Source organism: Podarcis tiliguerta, assembly GCF_965153285.1.
Source record: "Podarcis tiliguerta genome assembly, chromosome: 14".
NCBI lineage: Eukaryota > Metazoa > Chordata > Lepidosauria > Squamata > Lacertidae > Podarcis > Podarcis tiliguerta.
The window spans coordinates 37,231,204-37,249,544 of NC_139547.1; the positions used below are offsets into that span (position 1 = coordinate 37,231,204).

The following is an 18,341-nucleotide window of genomic DNA, read 5'->3' on the forward strand; positions in this document are numbered from 1 at the left end:
AGAGACACAGAAGTCAGAGTAGTGGTTCCTGGTTAAGATGGCCACTGACATGTTAACCCTGCCTCCCCCAAAAACAGGACAAAGGCGAGTGTAGATTTGCATAAAATGTACGTGTGCTGATTTATATGTGTAGAAATCATTGCTATGATTGAACAGAAATACAATGCATTCTACCATATTGGAGAAGATGACTGTGATGAGGCACCTGTGTCTGCCTGCTCAGTCAGCTGTCCAGGTACTCATGATGGATGGGCAGCTTCAAGATACCTGCAGCTCTCACTTCTTAGAATTCTTTATCTTTAAACCAGATTTGACCCAGACAGCCCTTCAAACAGAGACTGGTCCTCTGCCTTCTGGCAGATCAAGACCCTAGTACTTCAGCTCCCAGGCTTCCTGGGTGTCTGACTTGGTGGTTCCAAGTCTGCCTGAGGTTCTGGAGAGACAACCGGGTAATTAGTTCAAACGAGCTATCTCTTTCTTATCTGCTATTGATAATTTGGGAGCAGGCCAAAGTTATTATCAAGCATCTCCCCCCGGTTATTGAGTCTGCCACATTTCAACTCCAGCAATGGGATGTCTTATCTATGTTGGCTATCTGTTCTCAAATATAGGCAGTCTTTTCCCTTGGCACGGTTTAACATTTTGCCTTCTAAGCTTTTAGAAGGCGGATATAACAACGTCCCGGCAAATGATAGAAGCTGCCTGTGCAACAGGGATGAGGTGGAGACAGCCCTATGTCTTCTTTTTAACTGTACTTTTTACCAGGAAGCTAGAGAAGTTCTCATATACTGCCTTACATGATTTTTTTGCCCCTGGGCTTCAAAATGTCTGGAGACAATTGTGCCCCAGTATTTTTATTATGGAGCAAGTTAACAACATGTAGAGATATTGCTTAAAGTCCAGTTTAAAGCCTGTGGCCCTCCAGATGTTGCTGGACTCCAGCACCCATCAGCCCCAGCCAATGAACAGCCAACGGTCAGTGATAATGGGAGTTGGAGTCCAACAACATATAGAAGGCCCCAGGTCCCCTACCTGGCTTAGGCCATCTATGATTGCCTCATGCAGCGGGTAGTTAAACCATGGAATTCACTTCCAAAGCAGGTAATGAAGAAAGTGTGGCAATTAGCTTTGGTAGAAAAATTGACTAACAAATTGACTTAAGTTTCTGAAAAGTTTGAAATGAAAGGGCACATTTGCAGTGGATTAGTATACCTTTTATTATATATACGGCTAAAGAGGATGCAGCAGAACCTCCTTTACTCCTTTATGGCTAGTTCATTCATTTGACTAAGTGACTGGAATTGTGTTGTTCTGGTAGTGCTGACTTCACAATAATCTTTAATCTCATCTACTGGAAAGGGGGTGGGGTGATTTGGTTTGCTTCACTTTTTTGGTGATTTGTAGCACAATAAAACAATAAAAATAGGGGGAGGGGAAAGAGGATTGGACAAATTCCTTGAGGATAAGGCTATCAGTGGCTACAGTGACTAGATATGGGATGCTGGCCTGGATATCTCATGGGCTTTATCCAGCAGAGCTCTTCATGCGTTCTTCCTGGATATGGGTTAGTCAGATACATTCTGGTCCCAGCCGTTTTCTGAATCAGTTATTTACCTTCCCACCCCCCATCTTTTTGGCACCACTGTAGCCAGGCGCAGTGGAAACAGAAGCTCTTGTCTCTTAGCTTATGTTCTTTGCTCGGGATTTAGGAGTCTTCCTAAGAGAGATCCTCTTTATCCTATGCCACACACGCACACGCAAGCTGCTGTTTGTGGGGAGGGGTGGCGGTGTCAAGGAATCCAGTCAGGGAGACTTCAGGGCTGTCTGTGCAGGAATATAGTCAAAGGGAAGGAGACTGGGCGCATTCCCACCCACCCACTCACTCCCCCAGCCCGACTCTGGCAGCCGTTCAGTCTTCTTTCCTTTGCAAGGAGAGCACTGAGAGATGCTCCCCCCACCCTCCCTTCCTCAGATGAAAATATATTCTGGTTTCAAACTCTCTAATCTCTATCGCTGAAGCAGCAGCCAGGCGTCTGTCGAGGCAAGTCCTTCCTTTGAGATCTTCCCAGAATGTAAATGCAGAGCATTAGGAAGTTACGAAGCATCTCAATTAAGAGGTGATACGACTGTGATGGATGGCCAAACCACAAACCAAGGCGGGACAGTGGTGTTTCGGCTGCCACTCTTTCTCTACCAGGATAAGCCAATCCTGAAGCCCTGGGAGACCGCTTGTCACCTGCCTACAGAGCCAGAGAAAGATGTTGGTTCCCCCTGCCCTGTTTAGCTCTTTTCTCTGTGGATCTCCAGCATTGCTCTCCATGAGCTCCTGGGTGCTGGCAAGGGTGCTGCTCGCTATTTTGTGGAAGCCTCAATGGAGACCTGAAGATGAAGAAGTGATTGGAATCTGTAAACACAGCACGCAGGTGGTGCTGTTAGTCTTGCTGCACAGAAACCTGCATTGTTCCAGCAAGAAGGTTTGGGAGGTTCAGAGGAGCCTCAATGGAGATCTCTTAAGAGGAAGGAGGGGCAGCCTTTTGGGATTTGCGACCCATATCCTATTAGACCACCGGCTTTACTGAAAGAAATTCCATACAACCAACAGGTCTGCTTCTGTCGATACAGCATTGAAAGAGTTGAGCATATTTTACCATACTGCTTATAGTATAAGGACATTTGTTCCTTATTCGTCACACCTATTTTAATCAAATTCCCAGGCACACTAGATAATTTTTACACTTCCCTCCTTTTGTCAGACTCCACTAACGAAATCATCATCAATGTGGCAAAGTTCTGCGCCATCAGCATGCATTATTAGAAAACTAAACCTCTCTACCAACCACACTAGCATTCAAAAATTCATTCAAGTGTGATTGTGCGATAACACATATCCTAGCTTTTTTGTCGTGCTGTTAATCCCAAACTGTCTTTTGCCTGTAAACTGTAAAATGGTATGTTCTTGACTGTATTCTAGTGGCCAATCTGAGAGAGTAACCATAAAGATCAAGTGATTCCCTTGCAGGCAGAATGGTCAGGAGCCAGTGTGGTGTAGTGGTTAGAGTGTTGGACCAAGACCCAGGAGACCAGGGTTCAAATCCCCACTCAGTTATGAAGCTCATTGGGCGACCTTCAACCAGTCACTGTCTTGTAGCCCAACCCACTTCACAGAGTTGTTGTAAGGGTAAAAAGGGGAGGTGGAAAAGCGTGTGTGAAGCCACCTTGATGGAAACTTGAGATGGAAATCTAATAAATAAACACTAGTGGTGACAAATGGGGCTAAATCAAAAGTGGGTCTCATAAATGGGTCTTTCACTCTTGGCCAAATAAGAAAGATTCAAGTCAGATAGTAAAGTGGCAATATTGCTACCAGAGAATTATTATTATTATTTACTCAATTTATATACTGCCCTAAACCTGGAGAAAATGGACATCCCCATCCCTGCCCTGACTTGGTAAATATCTAACTAGGATGCTTGCCAGGTCTATGTAAGGTGCTTTGAGGACCGCTTCCATTGTCTTCTTATGGTCCACGCTACTGCTGCAGATGGGGTCGTGGTGATCCCCTGCTTCACCTCAGATGGTGTTTTGTAGGAGCAAAAGGGGAGAAAAATGGTTGCCTGTTTTATACATTTGCATAAACTGCTCATCAACCAAATGGCTCCCAGGATACTGAGTATATTTTAATCCTTGTCCGATCCTTGCAGGTTCGGTTTGTTAGGCAAAGATCAGAGAAGCCATGCTAGCTGAAATTTCTGGATGTTGAGCAACTATTAAAGGAACCAAAGGCTCTTTCAAATTTACATAAATGTAAATAGATGTGCAAATAAAGGGGGGCAACTGGATTTGTATGGGCAAGAAGGCACCAGGGCTTGTGTTTTGATTTGTTCTTAATGCCATTAATGTCTTTCTCAAATGGTAGCTCTAATGCATTTTCTGTGCTGGAGCCAGGAGCTCAATCTACTCTGAAGATAGTTCCAAAATGTGCTTTTCTACAAGCTTTCTATAATCACACATCCAAAGCGCAGGCAGCATCCCATTGAGCACTTGTACAGCATCCCAAGGATGTCTGGGAGGCAAAGGCCATATTAAAGTTGACAGGCTAATGCCTCTAATGATCCCTCTGCCAACGGATAAAGTATGAAGTGAACTTGATAATATGGAAAAGCAGGGCATATGGAAAACACAGGAGAAATGCTCAGGGTGAGTTAATTGAACGGTTGTAACTGAAAAGCCAACTAAGGCACGTCTCAATATTAATCCCCATAATTTAAGCAAAGCCATAAAATGTGCACAGTACCCAATGAAAGCCAGGGAAGCAGCAGCAGCTAAGCTCTTAGAAGCAAAAATATCCTCCCTTCGAGGGGCAAGGGCAGGCTCTTTGGCAAATGAAACGTGATGATTTAAGGTCTCTGCTGGCAACTTAATGGCCTCATCCAAGGTATTGCTGTTATAGGGGCATGTCCAGAGGCAGAGCTGTCTACCCAGCCTAAATCATCCACATGCACGGAGAACTCTAGCCTAGGTTGGGTCTCCACTAGGGATGTAAGATGGCATCATTTTCTGTTCCACTCACTCTCTGCTGCATGCAGCCCTGTTTCCATTCTACTGCAGTTTGTCTTCTGCCAAATTGACAATCTTTGTCCCTCTGTTCCTGTGCGGCAAAATTAAGTAGCTTGTGTAATCAATTATATATTATAGGGGGTTGCACTAGATAACCCTTGGGGTCCCTTCCAACTCTATAATTCTGTTATTCTGTGTTGCCATTACCATATTCCACCCCATTCATTTCACTGCAAAGGAAACACAATGCAAATGTGGTGGGGACATAATCAGTTATATATTGATTGAGGACTGAAAACAAAAGCAACAAATATTGATTGTATTTGCTTGTTTGATTTCCATTCTATTGACCTTCAGAGACACACTGCCTCTGATGGTAGTGCCATCGTGAATGGTAGCCACTGATAGCCTTTTCCTCCACAAATTTGTCTAATTCCTCTTTAAAAGAACCCGATTCAGCATCCCTCACCACATGCATTGTAGCAAATCAGGTAGATCCACTACACCGGCTTTCCAGCAGGTGAGTTGGCATTCCTTACTGGGAGGGAGAAGGGTGAGAACAGGCAGGTCAGCACAGTGCAAATGCACTGGCAGAACCAGACCTTCTCATCCCACTAAGCAACAGGGACCCACCTGCCACAAAGCTAGTGTAGCAGCTTTGTCCAGTCTGGGAAGCCACTTCTTAGCACATCCCATAATTTGCTGTGTGATTAAATGGGCAGTGTTTGTAGCAAACACCCTTCAACCTTTCATTGTGAGGGTTAGATCTGAGCACTTGAGAAAGCATGACACCCCCCGCGCCGTCAGAGCAACCCTTCGACATCTGTCCTTTTGATGATACTTTACCAGCTTGCTTGAATTCCTGCCCAAGCATCCGAGTGCCAAACTTTTGAGTGTCAGAAGTTGCTGTCTTTTTGAAATGCCTTTGTACAGGGATGTGGGTTGCAAAATTTCCTGCAACAAAATAATATTCCAGAGAATTTTCCACTACCCGCTTTTTCCATGGAAATTTTTCAACATCTAAAAATATATTTGTTCACAAAAACAAATTGGTAACATAATAAATGGATCCTAGTGTCCTATCAGACAAATTGAGCAGTTTCAAAGATGTAATTAATTATTTTCAGGCTACTATCTGTAGAAAATGTGTGTGAGATTTCTGTGTATGTGTGTGTTTTCATTGCACCTTCTCCCTTGAAACAAACTATGTATGGAGAGTACATGCTATTAGATTGTCATGTCTTAAAAGTTATTTACAAGTATTCCAATAAAAGTAATTTCCAAGTAAAGCTTTGAAACATAAGATTTTACACCACATTAATTATATTTAATTGAATTTTTAATTCCAAATGAAATAGTTCAACTACTTTTGATGATTGGAAAAATATTTGAGATATTTATATAGCATATAAAATTAACATGCTAGCTTTAAGGCACCAGGAAAATTCCTGATTTGTTTTTTTTTCCTCCAGAGAACCCACATCAGTGCGTTGAATACAGTTGGCTTTCAGGGGGCTGGTTGACTTATGACAGCATTATAGTTCATACCAAGGGCTGGTGTCAGAACCCGGAACCCTTGGGGAGCTGCTGTCCCAAACACTCTGGAAATGCCAACACCTGTTCTGGCACTCTGACCTGCCTGTTCACCTGGCCGAGTGGTGGCTGGTACACATTGAGACTAGTAGGGTAGAAGACAGGGAGACCAACAGTAGGTGGCGCTCCCTGCTGAATTCCATAAGGGCAACAATGAGACCAAGGAAGAGGAAGCTGGCAGGCAGCTCCACCCACCCTCTGGACTGGTTGTCAGTCGGAAGGAAGGCAAGTGGTGGCACACTGCGGTTGGTGGGGCCATGCCCGATTTCCCAGAATGATAAAACTAAACCAACAGTCTAACTCAGCTACTTAAAACCACCACTTAGCAAGGTGACTCACAAGATAAAACAACTGCTAAAATCTGATCGCTCCTCCCTGCTCTTCCCAAACACATATTTTAAGGTTCCATCTATGGATGGGGAAGGATGCTAAATTGCAGAAGTATTACAAATAATTATTGCAGTTAAACAGCAATGTCCGAAACTCCCATTGTTCTAGGCGCATTTTGCAACAGGGCATTTCATTAGCATGAGCAGTTTTTGAGCCCTAGGCACAGTACTGCGCCTAAGATTTCAGATTAAAACTGCAGAGTGGAAGGAAAGGAGGACCTTTTTCTGCCTCCCCACTTCCAGCTACTCTGTGAAGACTGGAGAAGAGATCCTCTTAAGGACTAGACCATGAGAAAAATGAACATAATATTTTAACTGCAGTTCATTCATTTTCAGCTTTGTATTCTTGTTATAAAAAGTGTGCCTAGACATTCTGTTGTTGCACCAATAACCTAGGTTTAAGGTGCCATTTAGCTCCTAGCTTTCATATATCAGTTTCTAACACTGGTTAACAGTGCAATCCCCATACAGGTCTACTCAGAAGTAAGTCCACCTGAGTTCAATAAGGATTGAAGCATAAGAGGGGGGGGGGAGGGAAAGTTTTGTATCAAATTGCCGGTCCTTAAGCCATTGTTATGATTTAGATCTAGATCTATTGCAGTCTAGTCACGTGGTGAATATTTCTCATGTTTCTACCCGCTGTTTATATTTGGTATAGTTCAATGTTCGGATTGCTGATATTTGTTTAAAGTAAATAAAAGTGATTAGGAAACCTAGTGCTAAAATGGGGGGGGGTGTCTTAAAATTTAAACTATCAGATAAAGCAGATAAGATCAGCACTAAACAGCAGGGGGAAACAATTGGCGATAAACTTGGTAAACCACCAGCAATAAAACCAACCTGAAATGTCAACTCATCCATAGACCTTTGGGAAATTATTAATATTTAAAGAAGTGGGAGACAGGGAGAGAGAAAGGACCTCCCTCAGCAGTCCATAGGGCAGGGAGAAAGACTGAGAAGGAGGGAGAAAAGGGGTAGAACAGAGTGGGGGGGGGAGGAAGTGACAGAAGGATGGAAAGGGGCGTCTCCAACCACTTTTGGTCCTTCTGCCCATCACTGGCTGTGGCCCCACCTAGAACTGGGGTGCTGCCCCAGACAGATATGGCCCACTCCTGGTTTGTGGTTACCTTGTCATCCTTGTTGGTGTTATCATGCAGACTGACTGCTGGGACCTCTGAAGGGTGGGTTTTTTGGTTTGGTGTTTTGTGACCCTGTTAAAGCTGCTCTACGAGGAAGAGTGCAGCCCAGCTCACTCTGAGAAGTGTTACGCGCAGCTTCCCAGCATCAAAGCATGTTGTGACTGAGGGAAGGCTCAACATCATCTGAGGACTCCGCCACCCGCTGCCATGTGTTATCACAGCTGAGCCCCTCAAATACCCTCATCAGAAACACGTCCGTTTCCAATCCTGGCTAGGATCTGATAAGGCCCATTGCATCTGTTCCCCATTAGGTGCTGTGTGCTTGCTTCTTGCTGAGTTGGAGAGGGCCTGTTGCGCTGGGACATGGCGCATTGGCAGGATCCCATCTGGTGAAAATTAGGGAAACGATAACATCTCTTGGGGGGGGGATGTGCGCATATGTGTGTTTTTGTTTGGCATTGGAGTCATGTTTGACTGTTGCACTGATGGAAACCATGATACTTTCCCCCCATCTTTTAAGCAGGCCCTTGTCCAAGACTTGCTGATGGAACACTCATCACGCTTCGCTGCTTCTCTCCCTCCTTTCATCCAGCAAAAACTGATGCCAAAAGTAACGGTACCCTGGACTCAGGGCTGTGAATCTGCTAGCCATTTTATTCACTCTCCAGGGGGATCCTGAACACGTTTTGGGGCATAGCAAGGATCCCAGTAGCAGGGAGAGATGGAGCCCATCCTGCTGTCTTTGGCCTCGCCTTCTCCTGTGGCCAAAGGAGAAGGTCCCTTCACTCACTTAAAAGAATAAGGAAGCAAGAGATCTCTGTCCGTGAACCTGAAGAACAGCTAACACTCAGAAGTAGACAGCACTGGGCAAGGTAGACAGACTGACCTAGCATAATGTCACCATAGTTGAATGAGTACATGTACCTGCTATGCATACCAAAGGTGCAAGATAATAATAATAATATAATAATAATTTATTATTTATACCCCACCCATCTGAGTTTCCCTAGCCACTCTGCGTGGCTCCCAGTTGAGTGGTAAAAACAATACAGCATTAAATATTAAAAACTTCCCTAAACAGGTCTGCCTTCAGATGTCTTTTAAAAATAGGATAGCTGCTTATTTCCTTGACATCTAATGGAAGGGCGTTCCACAGGTTGGGTGCCACTACCAAGAAGGCCCTTTGCCTGGTTCCCTGTAACCTCACTTCTCGCAATGAGGGAACCACCAGAAGGTCCTCGGCACTGGATCTCAGTGTCCGGGCTGAACGATGGGGGTGGAGATGCTCCTTCAGGTATACAGGACCGGATTGAATCCCTGGCATCAGGAAGCAAGTGGCGTGGCAAGCTGGGCTAGAATTAGAGCAGACATGCATCCAACTTTGCAAATGACATTTATCTATTTGAAGGTGTACTCTGTTTGAAGGGATGGCTCATCCAGGTCCAAGATAAAGACTCAGATTCAGTGTTCTCAAACTGCCGGCGCAAGGGCTGTTATGCTATAGCATACGGGCTAGAATAATGTTTGTACGATATGATGCATTTTTTTAGTGATGGTTCCTGAGTGGCCACCCTAGCTAGAATCCTTGTCCTCAATGCACCCATTTTCTACTTGGGAGAAATTCTCGCATATCATGAGCCGTACCCTACACTGCAAGAGGAAAGTCTGGTGAGAAAACCAGCCAAGCCAAGCCATTACCTCCAAGGGGATAGCTTTATGTTTCTCTGCCCACCTCCTCTAAGCAGCCCCTTAAGCGCCTGAACTTTAACTGACCCAACCCACTCCCCAAACTGGGTAGAGTAGTATGACAATTACATGTGGGGTAAATAACAAGGCCCCAGACCAAAGTTTTCCAAAACAAAATATGCTTTTACTTAAGGCTTTGGTAAGGAAGTGTTTGAGAAAATTGTTTTAGAAACAAAGTAATTTTGTCCTTTGAGTAGTTACCCACAAGAACAAATAAATAAACAGAGACAAACCCATTCAGCTCTACCTTTTCAAGACTGCTTCCCTAATCGTGCAAATACTTATCAGTTTACATCCCTCACTTTAGAGTCGTGGTCCCTTCGTGGTCCTCTTCTGGTGCCTTCCTCCTAAAGTGCCCAACTGTGATTTCTACTACAGTGGTACCTCGGGTTACGTACGCTTCAGGTTACATACACTTCAGGTTACAGACTCCGCTAATCCAGAAATAGTATCTCAGGTTAAGAACTTTGCTTCAGGATGAGAACGGAAATCGCGCAGCAGCGGCGCGGTGGCAGTGGGAGGCCCCATTAGCTAAAGTGGTGCTTCAGGTTAAGAACAGTTTCAGGACCTCTGGAACGAATTAAGTACATAACCTGAGGTACCACTGTGTGTTTTAATGGTCTCTTAAGTGTTTCAGCCCTTTTTCTAATTCGTCAGGTTTCCCACTCTGCAACCTTCTGACCACCTATCTTAGTTTCTAGCTTAACATATTCAATATTTTCACATACTCTCTTCCAACTTTTTCACCAGTCAGGAGAAGGGCACAGTATTGGGTACTTTTCTATTTCCCCTTCACTGCCAGGTTTCTAGAATGAACCTTTGAGCAAAACTTCCTGAGCAAAACATGCCTTCTTAAACACTTCACCTTCTTGTGCACATTAGACTTTCCTGTATGTTAGAGCCTTTAAAGGGGAAAAAAATTACAAGCCTAATGTCACAACCAAAGAACCAACACAAAACAGCTGAAATCCTTATTTCCTTCACATTAGCTTTCAGAAATGGTATCCCCTGACTGTCCACTCTGCCCCATTGTCTTCCTACCGTCTTGTTCCAATTCTTGGGTAGAGCAGGCTCAAATCATGATGGCCACATATCTTTGGGCTTTGGCCACAGCTACCCTGCACTTCCATTCACCCCCTGCTGCTCCTCTCTCCTTCCCAGAGCCCAGTGGTCACTGTGTGTTCATCCATCAATGGCTCAGACAGAGGACATACCTCCGTCACATTTTGACCTAATTTTGACCGTTCCGCTTTAAGAGCCCCTGGTGGTTGCAAACTGCAGATTATATATTTACAGGGCTGACAGAAATGTCCACCACAATTGCAGTGTAATAAATGTGGTCTTAATAATATTTCTCCATTTTATTAATCTGCAGTTACATGGTTAACATGAATCTTATTTAATGCGCAATTTTTCATGGCGGGAAGAAGCCAAGGCTCTTGATTCCTTTCGGGCCAAGGACCGTCAAGATTGGTTAATTGGCCCCAGCAACTTGGTTGTGCAAACCACCCTCACTGTTTGCTTTTCTGACAATAAAAATGAGCAAAGCATTGTAAATAAATTTAGCCCCTTTCCCCCCCTGACATAAACCAGATCTCCTTCACTACACGTTTTTTCCAAATTTAAAGAATCCCCACTGGAAGCTACACTCTGTAGTTCTTTCTGGATTACCTCCCTCTCCCTCTCTGTCTCTCTCAAGGTTGCAATTCGTTACCTTTAATGAGCCTTAACGCAGTTTCCCTTCCACTCTGCCCTGTCACTTGCTCATGATCGGCAGACCGCTGAGAGCAGCGTGGAAATTCCTTCCAGTTTCCGTAGGAGACAGACTGTCCCCCTGATGCAGCTTACTTAGCCCTGGGGTGGCAGAAAGGAAAGTTGGCTGTTTCTGGGTGCCCGGAGCTTAATGCTGGAAGGCAGCTGTGAGTGCTGGTTTCAAACAGTCTGATCTCCAGGAGCTTAACCCAAGGAGCTGAGGCTCAGGCAGGGCAAAGTGTGAGTGTGAATAAATATAAACTAAGAATAATACAGTGGTACCTCGGGTTACATACGCTTCAGGTTACATACGCTTCAGGTTACAGACTCTGCTAACCCAGAAATAGTACCTCGGGTTAAGAACTTTGCTTCAGGATGGGAACAGAAATCGTGCTCCAGCAGTGCGGCTGCAGCAGGAGGCCCCATTAGCTAAAGTGGTGCTTCAGGTTAAGAACAGTTTCAGGTTAAGAATGGACCTCTGGAACGAATTAAGTACTTAACCTGAGGTACCACTGTATAGGGGGTTTTTTTAAGTGGGGGAAGAGGCAGGACATCTGAGGCCTTATATAAGGTAAAGGTAAAGGTAAAGGTACCCCTGCCCATACGGGCCAGTCTTGACAGACTCTAGGGTTGGGCGCCCATCTCACTCAAAGAGGCCGAGGGCCAGCGCTGTCCGAAGACACTTCCGGGTCACGTGGCCAGCGTGACATCGCTGCTCTGGCTAGCCAGAGCCGCACACGGAAACGCCGTTTACCTTCCCGCTAGTAAGCGGTCCCTATTTATCTACTTGCACCCAGGGGTGCTTTCGAACTGCTAGGTTGGCAGGCGCTGGGACCGAACAACGGGAGCACACCCCGCCGCAGGGATTCGAACCGCCGACCTTTCAATCGGCAAGCCCTAGGCACTGAGGCTTTAACCCACAGCGCCACCCGCGTCCCACGAGGCCTTATATAAACAATATATTTAAAGCAGTATCCTACAACTCTAAACAGAGCCTTGGGTTTCCCCAATGAATCCTGGGAACTCTAGTTTGCTAAGGGTGGTGTGATCCCTATTCTCCTAACTGAGCAACAATTTCCAGAGTTCCCTGTTAAACCACTCTGTTTTAAGTGGTGTAATGCAGCTTTAAGTGTATGGTGCCCACTGCAAAAGACACAGGGTTCCCCCAATATGCCTCAGGCAGATGCCCGGGATTGCTGGGTGCTTGTGCCAGACCTCATCTTTGCACACCCTTGCCCCATGGCAGCAACCTCCTCACTTCCCAGTGATAGTGAAACAGGCAGTGCCCCACCAACTCCAGTGTGCTATCAGCCAGCCCTCCCACCCACCTGCCTGCCTGACCTACAACCCATCCCATAGTCTCAGTGCTGCCCCTTGTAGAGCTCAGCAGGGAGAAAGGATGGTCACAAAGTCTAGTATTAATTGGTTCCCCCTGTCATTGGCTCTGGCGCCACCCACTGTTGGGCTCCCTGCCTTCCACCCCATAGGTTTCGATGGGCACCAACCACAGCTGCTATAAGTGCTGCCCAAAGTGGCAACATATAAGGAGAAGCTGCTTGCTCCTTGGTGCTGTTACCATCACGCTGGCTCCTGCTCCAGCCCACTTGCAAGTCCCACAGAAGTCCTCATTTGCACAAACAGGCTTCTATGTGCCCTTGAGTGTTTCAACTCAGAGGGTGGCTGTTCTTCTTCCCTCCCTCCTCAACCCCCCCCCCCAACCTCCTGCTCCTGTTTGTTATTCATCAGTTTACTCTTTGCCATGTATTATCCATTATTCCCCTGCTTTCAAAGAGCGCAGAGTCAGATGTAAATTGTGTAACTGAAAACATATCACAGATAGGCTGCATGCAATCCTCCTGCAGGACTTGTCAAGCTTTTTGAAAACGAGCAAGGGAAGGGGAGTGGGGGACCCAAACATCAAGGCTGGTTTGCAACTGAAAGGGGAAGAGAAAGGAAGAAGAGTTTCCCATGGTTTGTATTGTCCCATTATGGCAGATTTACATTCCCAAGGAACAGCTGCGTGTTGGTCTATAGTTGGGTGATTCCTTAAGGGCCAGCTTCTGCAAGAGACTCACAAGCGACAGTGAAGTTTAACAGATACAAGAAATAGCCTGAGCAGACCGGAAGACCCACTGAAGACAATAGGAATGATGTTAGCATAGCATAGCTTAGTGCCAGTGTAAGTTTCACTGGATTGCTGGTCACCTATCTGAGATGCAAGGAGTTTAGAATAGGGGCCAGTCTCCCCCAGACCTCACCATGTTCTCCTTTGGGGGGACTTACTGTGGCCTCAGTTCAGCCAGCTGCAGATGAACTGGGATGAGTGACATAAGCTGGTTTAGCGCAGGCTCAGCTGGAGATCTGCCTTTTGCAAACTCTGCTCATCCCGGCAGAACTCGGGTTTGGATTACCCATTAAGTCTGACTTGGGTGCTTTGAGTGAAGTTTGTTTATGGCTTGCTACCAAGTTTTGCTGATGCTCTTGAATGCTTAGAAGTTAAAAAGTTGTCTCTGCCTCCCTCCCCCAAGGCAAAAGGACTGAAATAGGACAGCTATCTCATAAACAACTAGAGGTTATGTCCACAGGGCATGATTAGTACCCAAGCTGGAACTTCTAAGCTTTCAAGAAGGACCATTTGTTCCTCCTTGGCCAACCTCCCTTCTCCAAACCCAAGCCTTATACTATGGCTCCGCCTTTGTCATAAATATATGAGCCTGTCCATCTATCTCAGCTTAGTCTATGCAGACTTCTGCAGCTTGAAGCACTCCAGTTGGTGTTGACCTCCAGCCCCAGCCAAACATGGCCAATGGGCATAGCCAGGGGGGCTAGGGCAGCTGCTTCCCCCTAGATCAGGGGTCGGCAACGTGCGGCCCATGGGCCGGATGCAGCCCACAAAGACTGTTTTACTGGCCCACGAGCCAACCTCTCTGTGAGTTCCCCGTGCGCTGTGCTAAACCAGCATGGTGTAGCGCGGGGACTCGCCGAGTGGCGCCAGAAATGATTCTGCACATGCGCAGATACCAGAAATTGTGTCTGTGCATGTCCAAACGCTGAAAATCACTTCCGTGCAGGCATGATTTTCGGCATCTGGGCATGCGCAGAAGTGATTTCCGGTGCTGTGGACATGCGCAGACATGATTTCCCGGCATCGTGCTGCTCCAGTCCGGCCCACGGACGATCTCTGTGGGAGTGATCCAGCCCATGGCCGGTAAACCTTGCCTACCCCTGCCCTAGATCAAGTAAAACAATAGTAATACTGATTGACCAATCACGTCGGTTCTGCCCCCTCAACAAAACTCCTAGCTACGCCCATGGTCAGAGATGATGGGAGTTCTAGCCTGAGCACTTCTGGAGAGTGCCATGTTGGCTATTCCTGGGCGAAGGATCCTTCTTAAAGAATTCTGAGCTCCCACATTAAACTGTGTTCAGAAAAGACAGAAACAAAACTTTATGACGTTAATATACTCAACACTTCATTATTAAAGGCATCCATAAAATGCAGCATTAAACTCTGGTAAATGCAAATGTTGCAAATTACTGTGTGTGACTAAAACTGGGTCACAAAAACACAAGTTTGCAGAACTCCTTGGGGGATGAGTTGAGTATTAAGCCAAATTACGGTATGTGTGATAGTGCAATTATATAGGAAAAGAGAGAGAGAGAGAGAAGAGAAAGCTTTTGGAGAAAGAGGGTAACAGAGTTGGAGCTTGCTAATAAATCTAACTGTATTTTGCAGGATTAGAGAAGCTTCCTTTATTACAAAAAGCTATTGTCTCCCATTTGGTTCTGCAGTCTATTCAGTGCCGTGGTAATAATTTAGTATTTTGCATTTGATCCACAAACAGATATTTAGCCCTTGCATTGTATTCATGTTCAGGACTGAGCTGAAAGTGAGGAGGGGGAATGATTTTGCAAACAATTTGAAAGATACGTCTCCTTTTAGCGATTTTTTTCAGGGATTGCTTATTCAGGATTGTTTATTCAGGAAGCCCTGTTATCAATTGGAATAGGCTGTGTCTGTCCTCAGATGATCGGCTATGTGGTGTTATGTGAGATCCCTGATGGGCTGGGATCATAACTCTTGCCCTGTAGCATATAACTGCCCTGTTGTGCCACGGCAGTTTGAGCTAGGTCTGGAGAATCTGGAAGAGTTTTTGCTCATTGTTACATGTGTTTTGAATTGCCATTTTGTCCATGCATAGTTCTGCTTCCCCTGGCATGTCGTATTATGAAATGTATTTGTGTGTTTGCAACTTGCAACTTTTAACCTTTTCTCCGCTTTCTCTCTGCTCTCCTCCACTCCTCCCCCGCCTTTTTAGCCTGCGACTGCCACCCTGTTGGCGCAGCTGGAAAAACTTGCAACCAGACCACTGGACAATGCCCGTGCAAAGACGGTGTGACCGGGTTGACCTGCAACCGCTGTGCCAAAGGTTACCAACAGAGTCGGTCACCAGTGGCACCATGTATCAGTGAGTACCGCCACCCAACTTCTCATGCTTTGTTGTCATGGGCTTCTCTGATTGCAATGACAGCTTCTGCAACTCGGACGATGATGACAAATTAATCAATTGGATGCCTATCCCACACATGGCATCAAACGCATTGGTGATAAAACAAAGCAATTAAAAAGAAAGTGAAAATAAAATGTAAAAGTTAAAAACATTTTAAGAGCATTAAAAAAACACACACATTAAAAGGATGATAATTAGCATCGCCATTATTTATTTCGTTTATGAATCACATTCCATCAGTTATGCCAATGTGATTTACAATGTAATAGCATGTATATAAAAAAAGTTACATCTATAAAACAGTTGAACTGGTTGCCTATTATATGGTTTAAAGCAACAGGGCATATATAAAATCTGTTAAAATCCAAGACAGATACCAACTGGGATAAAGTTTTTAGAAGGCTTGTTGAAGGAAAGACTTTAGCAGGTGTTGAAAAAACAATAGAAAGTGTCTGTGTAATGGGAGGAAGCAGGAGAAGGCAGGTGTTGCAACGCTTAAAGCATGGGTAGGCAAACTAAGGCCCGGGGGCCGGATCCGGCCCAATCGCCTTCTCAATCCGGCCCACGGACGGTCTGGGAATCAGCATGTTTTTACATGAGTAGAATGTGTCCTTTTATTTAAAATGCATCTCTGGGTTATTTGTGGGGCATAGGAATTTGTTCATTTTCCCCCCTTCAAAATATAGCTGGCCCCCCACAAGGTCTGAGGGACAGTGGACTGGCCCCCTGCTGAAAAAGTTTGCTGACCCCTGGCTTAAACCCTGATTCCAACATTGTGTGGCATGAGCCTTCTGATAGGGTAGATTCTGCAGGATGACCTCTCCTGCAGAATGAAGTGATTGGTTGGGTATGTAAGGGATGAGGTGATCTTTTAGGTAGCCAAGTCCCAAGCTCTATATCACTGTGTACACCAATACAGTCGTATCTTGGTTTTCGAACAGCTTAGTTTTTGAACGTTTTGTTTCCCGAACGCCGCAAACCTGAAAGTGACTGTTCTGATTTGCGAACTATTTTTGGAAGCTGAACGTCTGATGAGGCTTCCACGGTTTCCTGTAGCCAATCAGAAGCAGTTTGGTTTTTGAACATTTTGGAAGTCAAACGGACTTCCAGAACGGATTCTGTTCGACTTCCAAGGTACCACTGTACCAGCAACTTGAACGTAGCCTGTTAGCTAATTGGGAGCCAATGAATCCCAGAAGAATGTAATAGAGACTGACAGTTTGTTACTGAAGATAAGCATTCAACCAAAAAGTGACATTTTAGAGCTATTTATTTCAGATGTTTATAGCCCACCTTTCTTCTATCATGGAACTCAAGGTGGCATACATTTATTTTATTATAATTTATATTTAATGCCCGCTCTGCAATGAATGTTTCCAATCCCCAAGCAAGGAACAAAGTAATAAAAATAAACAGTGAAAAGCAATCTACTAAAATTACGAAATCATATAAACACGTCCAATAAACAACTCCATCGTAAGGTAAACAAGCAACACTGCAGCAACAAAAATTAATATTTCGAATTGAACCAAATACGTAGGAAAAACAAATGAAACATTCAAACATATAGAAACAGCTAAACAACCAGTGATCTTAACAACCGTATCTGACCCATTTTTCATTTACGGGAGTCCACTAGAGTGGGGTGCTCTTTGTGTGAGAGGCAGAGAGGCCCCCACTCTATGCCAACAGACTCTCACTCTGTTCACTCCCACCCTCCAAACCACCCAGACTCTCAGTCTGAGGGGCCTAAATTGCTACCCACAAGCATCCACAAAAAGAAACTCCCACCCCTTACCCACAGTAGCAACAAAGCAAAAAACGGTCCTCAGACAGCCTTCTATCTCAGAACTGACCAGACCTACATCTGCTTAGCTTCAACAAGGTGGTGGCTGTATCATCATCTGCCTTTGGACTTGTTTTTGTTTTCAGCATTCTCCTCGACATTTCCTTTGCATGGGATCCCTTCATCCTGAGGTCTGGAGCCTGCCTCGGGGACTGTGCGGTTCCTAACGATACAGGAGAAATTTGGATCAGCTCACAGCTAATGTGCAAATTTGCAAACTGAAACACAGCTATCCTTCAAGAGCCACACTCCTCTAGATTCTGCAGATGTAGTTCTCAAACCTGTCTGCTGGAAGTGGGAAGGGACGGTGGCCAGGCGAGCACACACAATGCTCAAGCCAACTAAGAAATTTCACCTTTTCTTTTCCAGAGATTCCTGCCATCAACCCCACCTCTGTGGTCACTAGCACAGAAGAACCAGCAGGTGAGTGTTTATTCTGTTGAAACGCAAAAATGGGAAGACTGCCCTGGCTTTGTAAACTTTTTATTTTTGCCTAACTTTAGGGGATGCTTCAAAAAAAAAAAATGCTTGCATGAATGTCTGCCCAGATTTCGGAGACTTGAACAAACTGGATTTGTTTCTGAAGTGGAATTGATGCACTCAGAGCTCTTCCATCGTTTTCTCTCTCCAAATGTGTGTCCAAAACTTCCTATAGCTTTCAGTTATGGAACGTAGAAAGCTACCTGCTTTATATGGAGTCAGACACATTGGTCCATCTAGCTCAGCATTGCCTACACTGACTGGCAGCAGCTCTCCCAGATTTCAGACGGTACATTCCCATCCCCAGCTGGAGATGCTGGGGATTGAG

General features: G+C 45.2%; 1 protein-coding gene across 2 annotated transcripts in view; it reads left to right on the top strand.

Annotated features, from left to right (window-relative positions):
- Positions 1 to 18,341, top strand: part of NTN3 (netrin 3) — a 113,893-nt gene that overhangs the window by 66,863 nt on the left and 28,689 nt on the right. For both annotated transcript variants that reach the window (XM_083412442.1, XM_083412441.1), the window contains 2 exons: positions 15,496 to 15,645; positions 17,903 to 17,956. In XM_083412442.1, the coding sequence (XP_083268568.1) occupies positions 15,496 to 15,645; positions 17,903 to 17,956 (204 nt within the window). The remainder of the gene's footprint in view (positions 1 to 15,495; positions 15,646 to 17,902; positions 17,957 to 18,341) is intronic.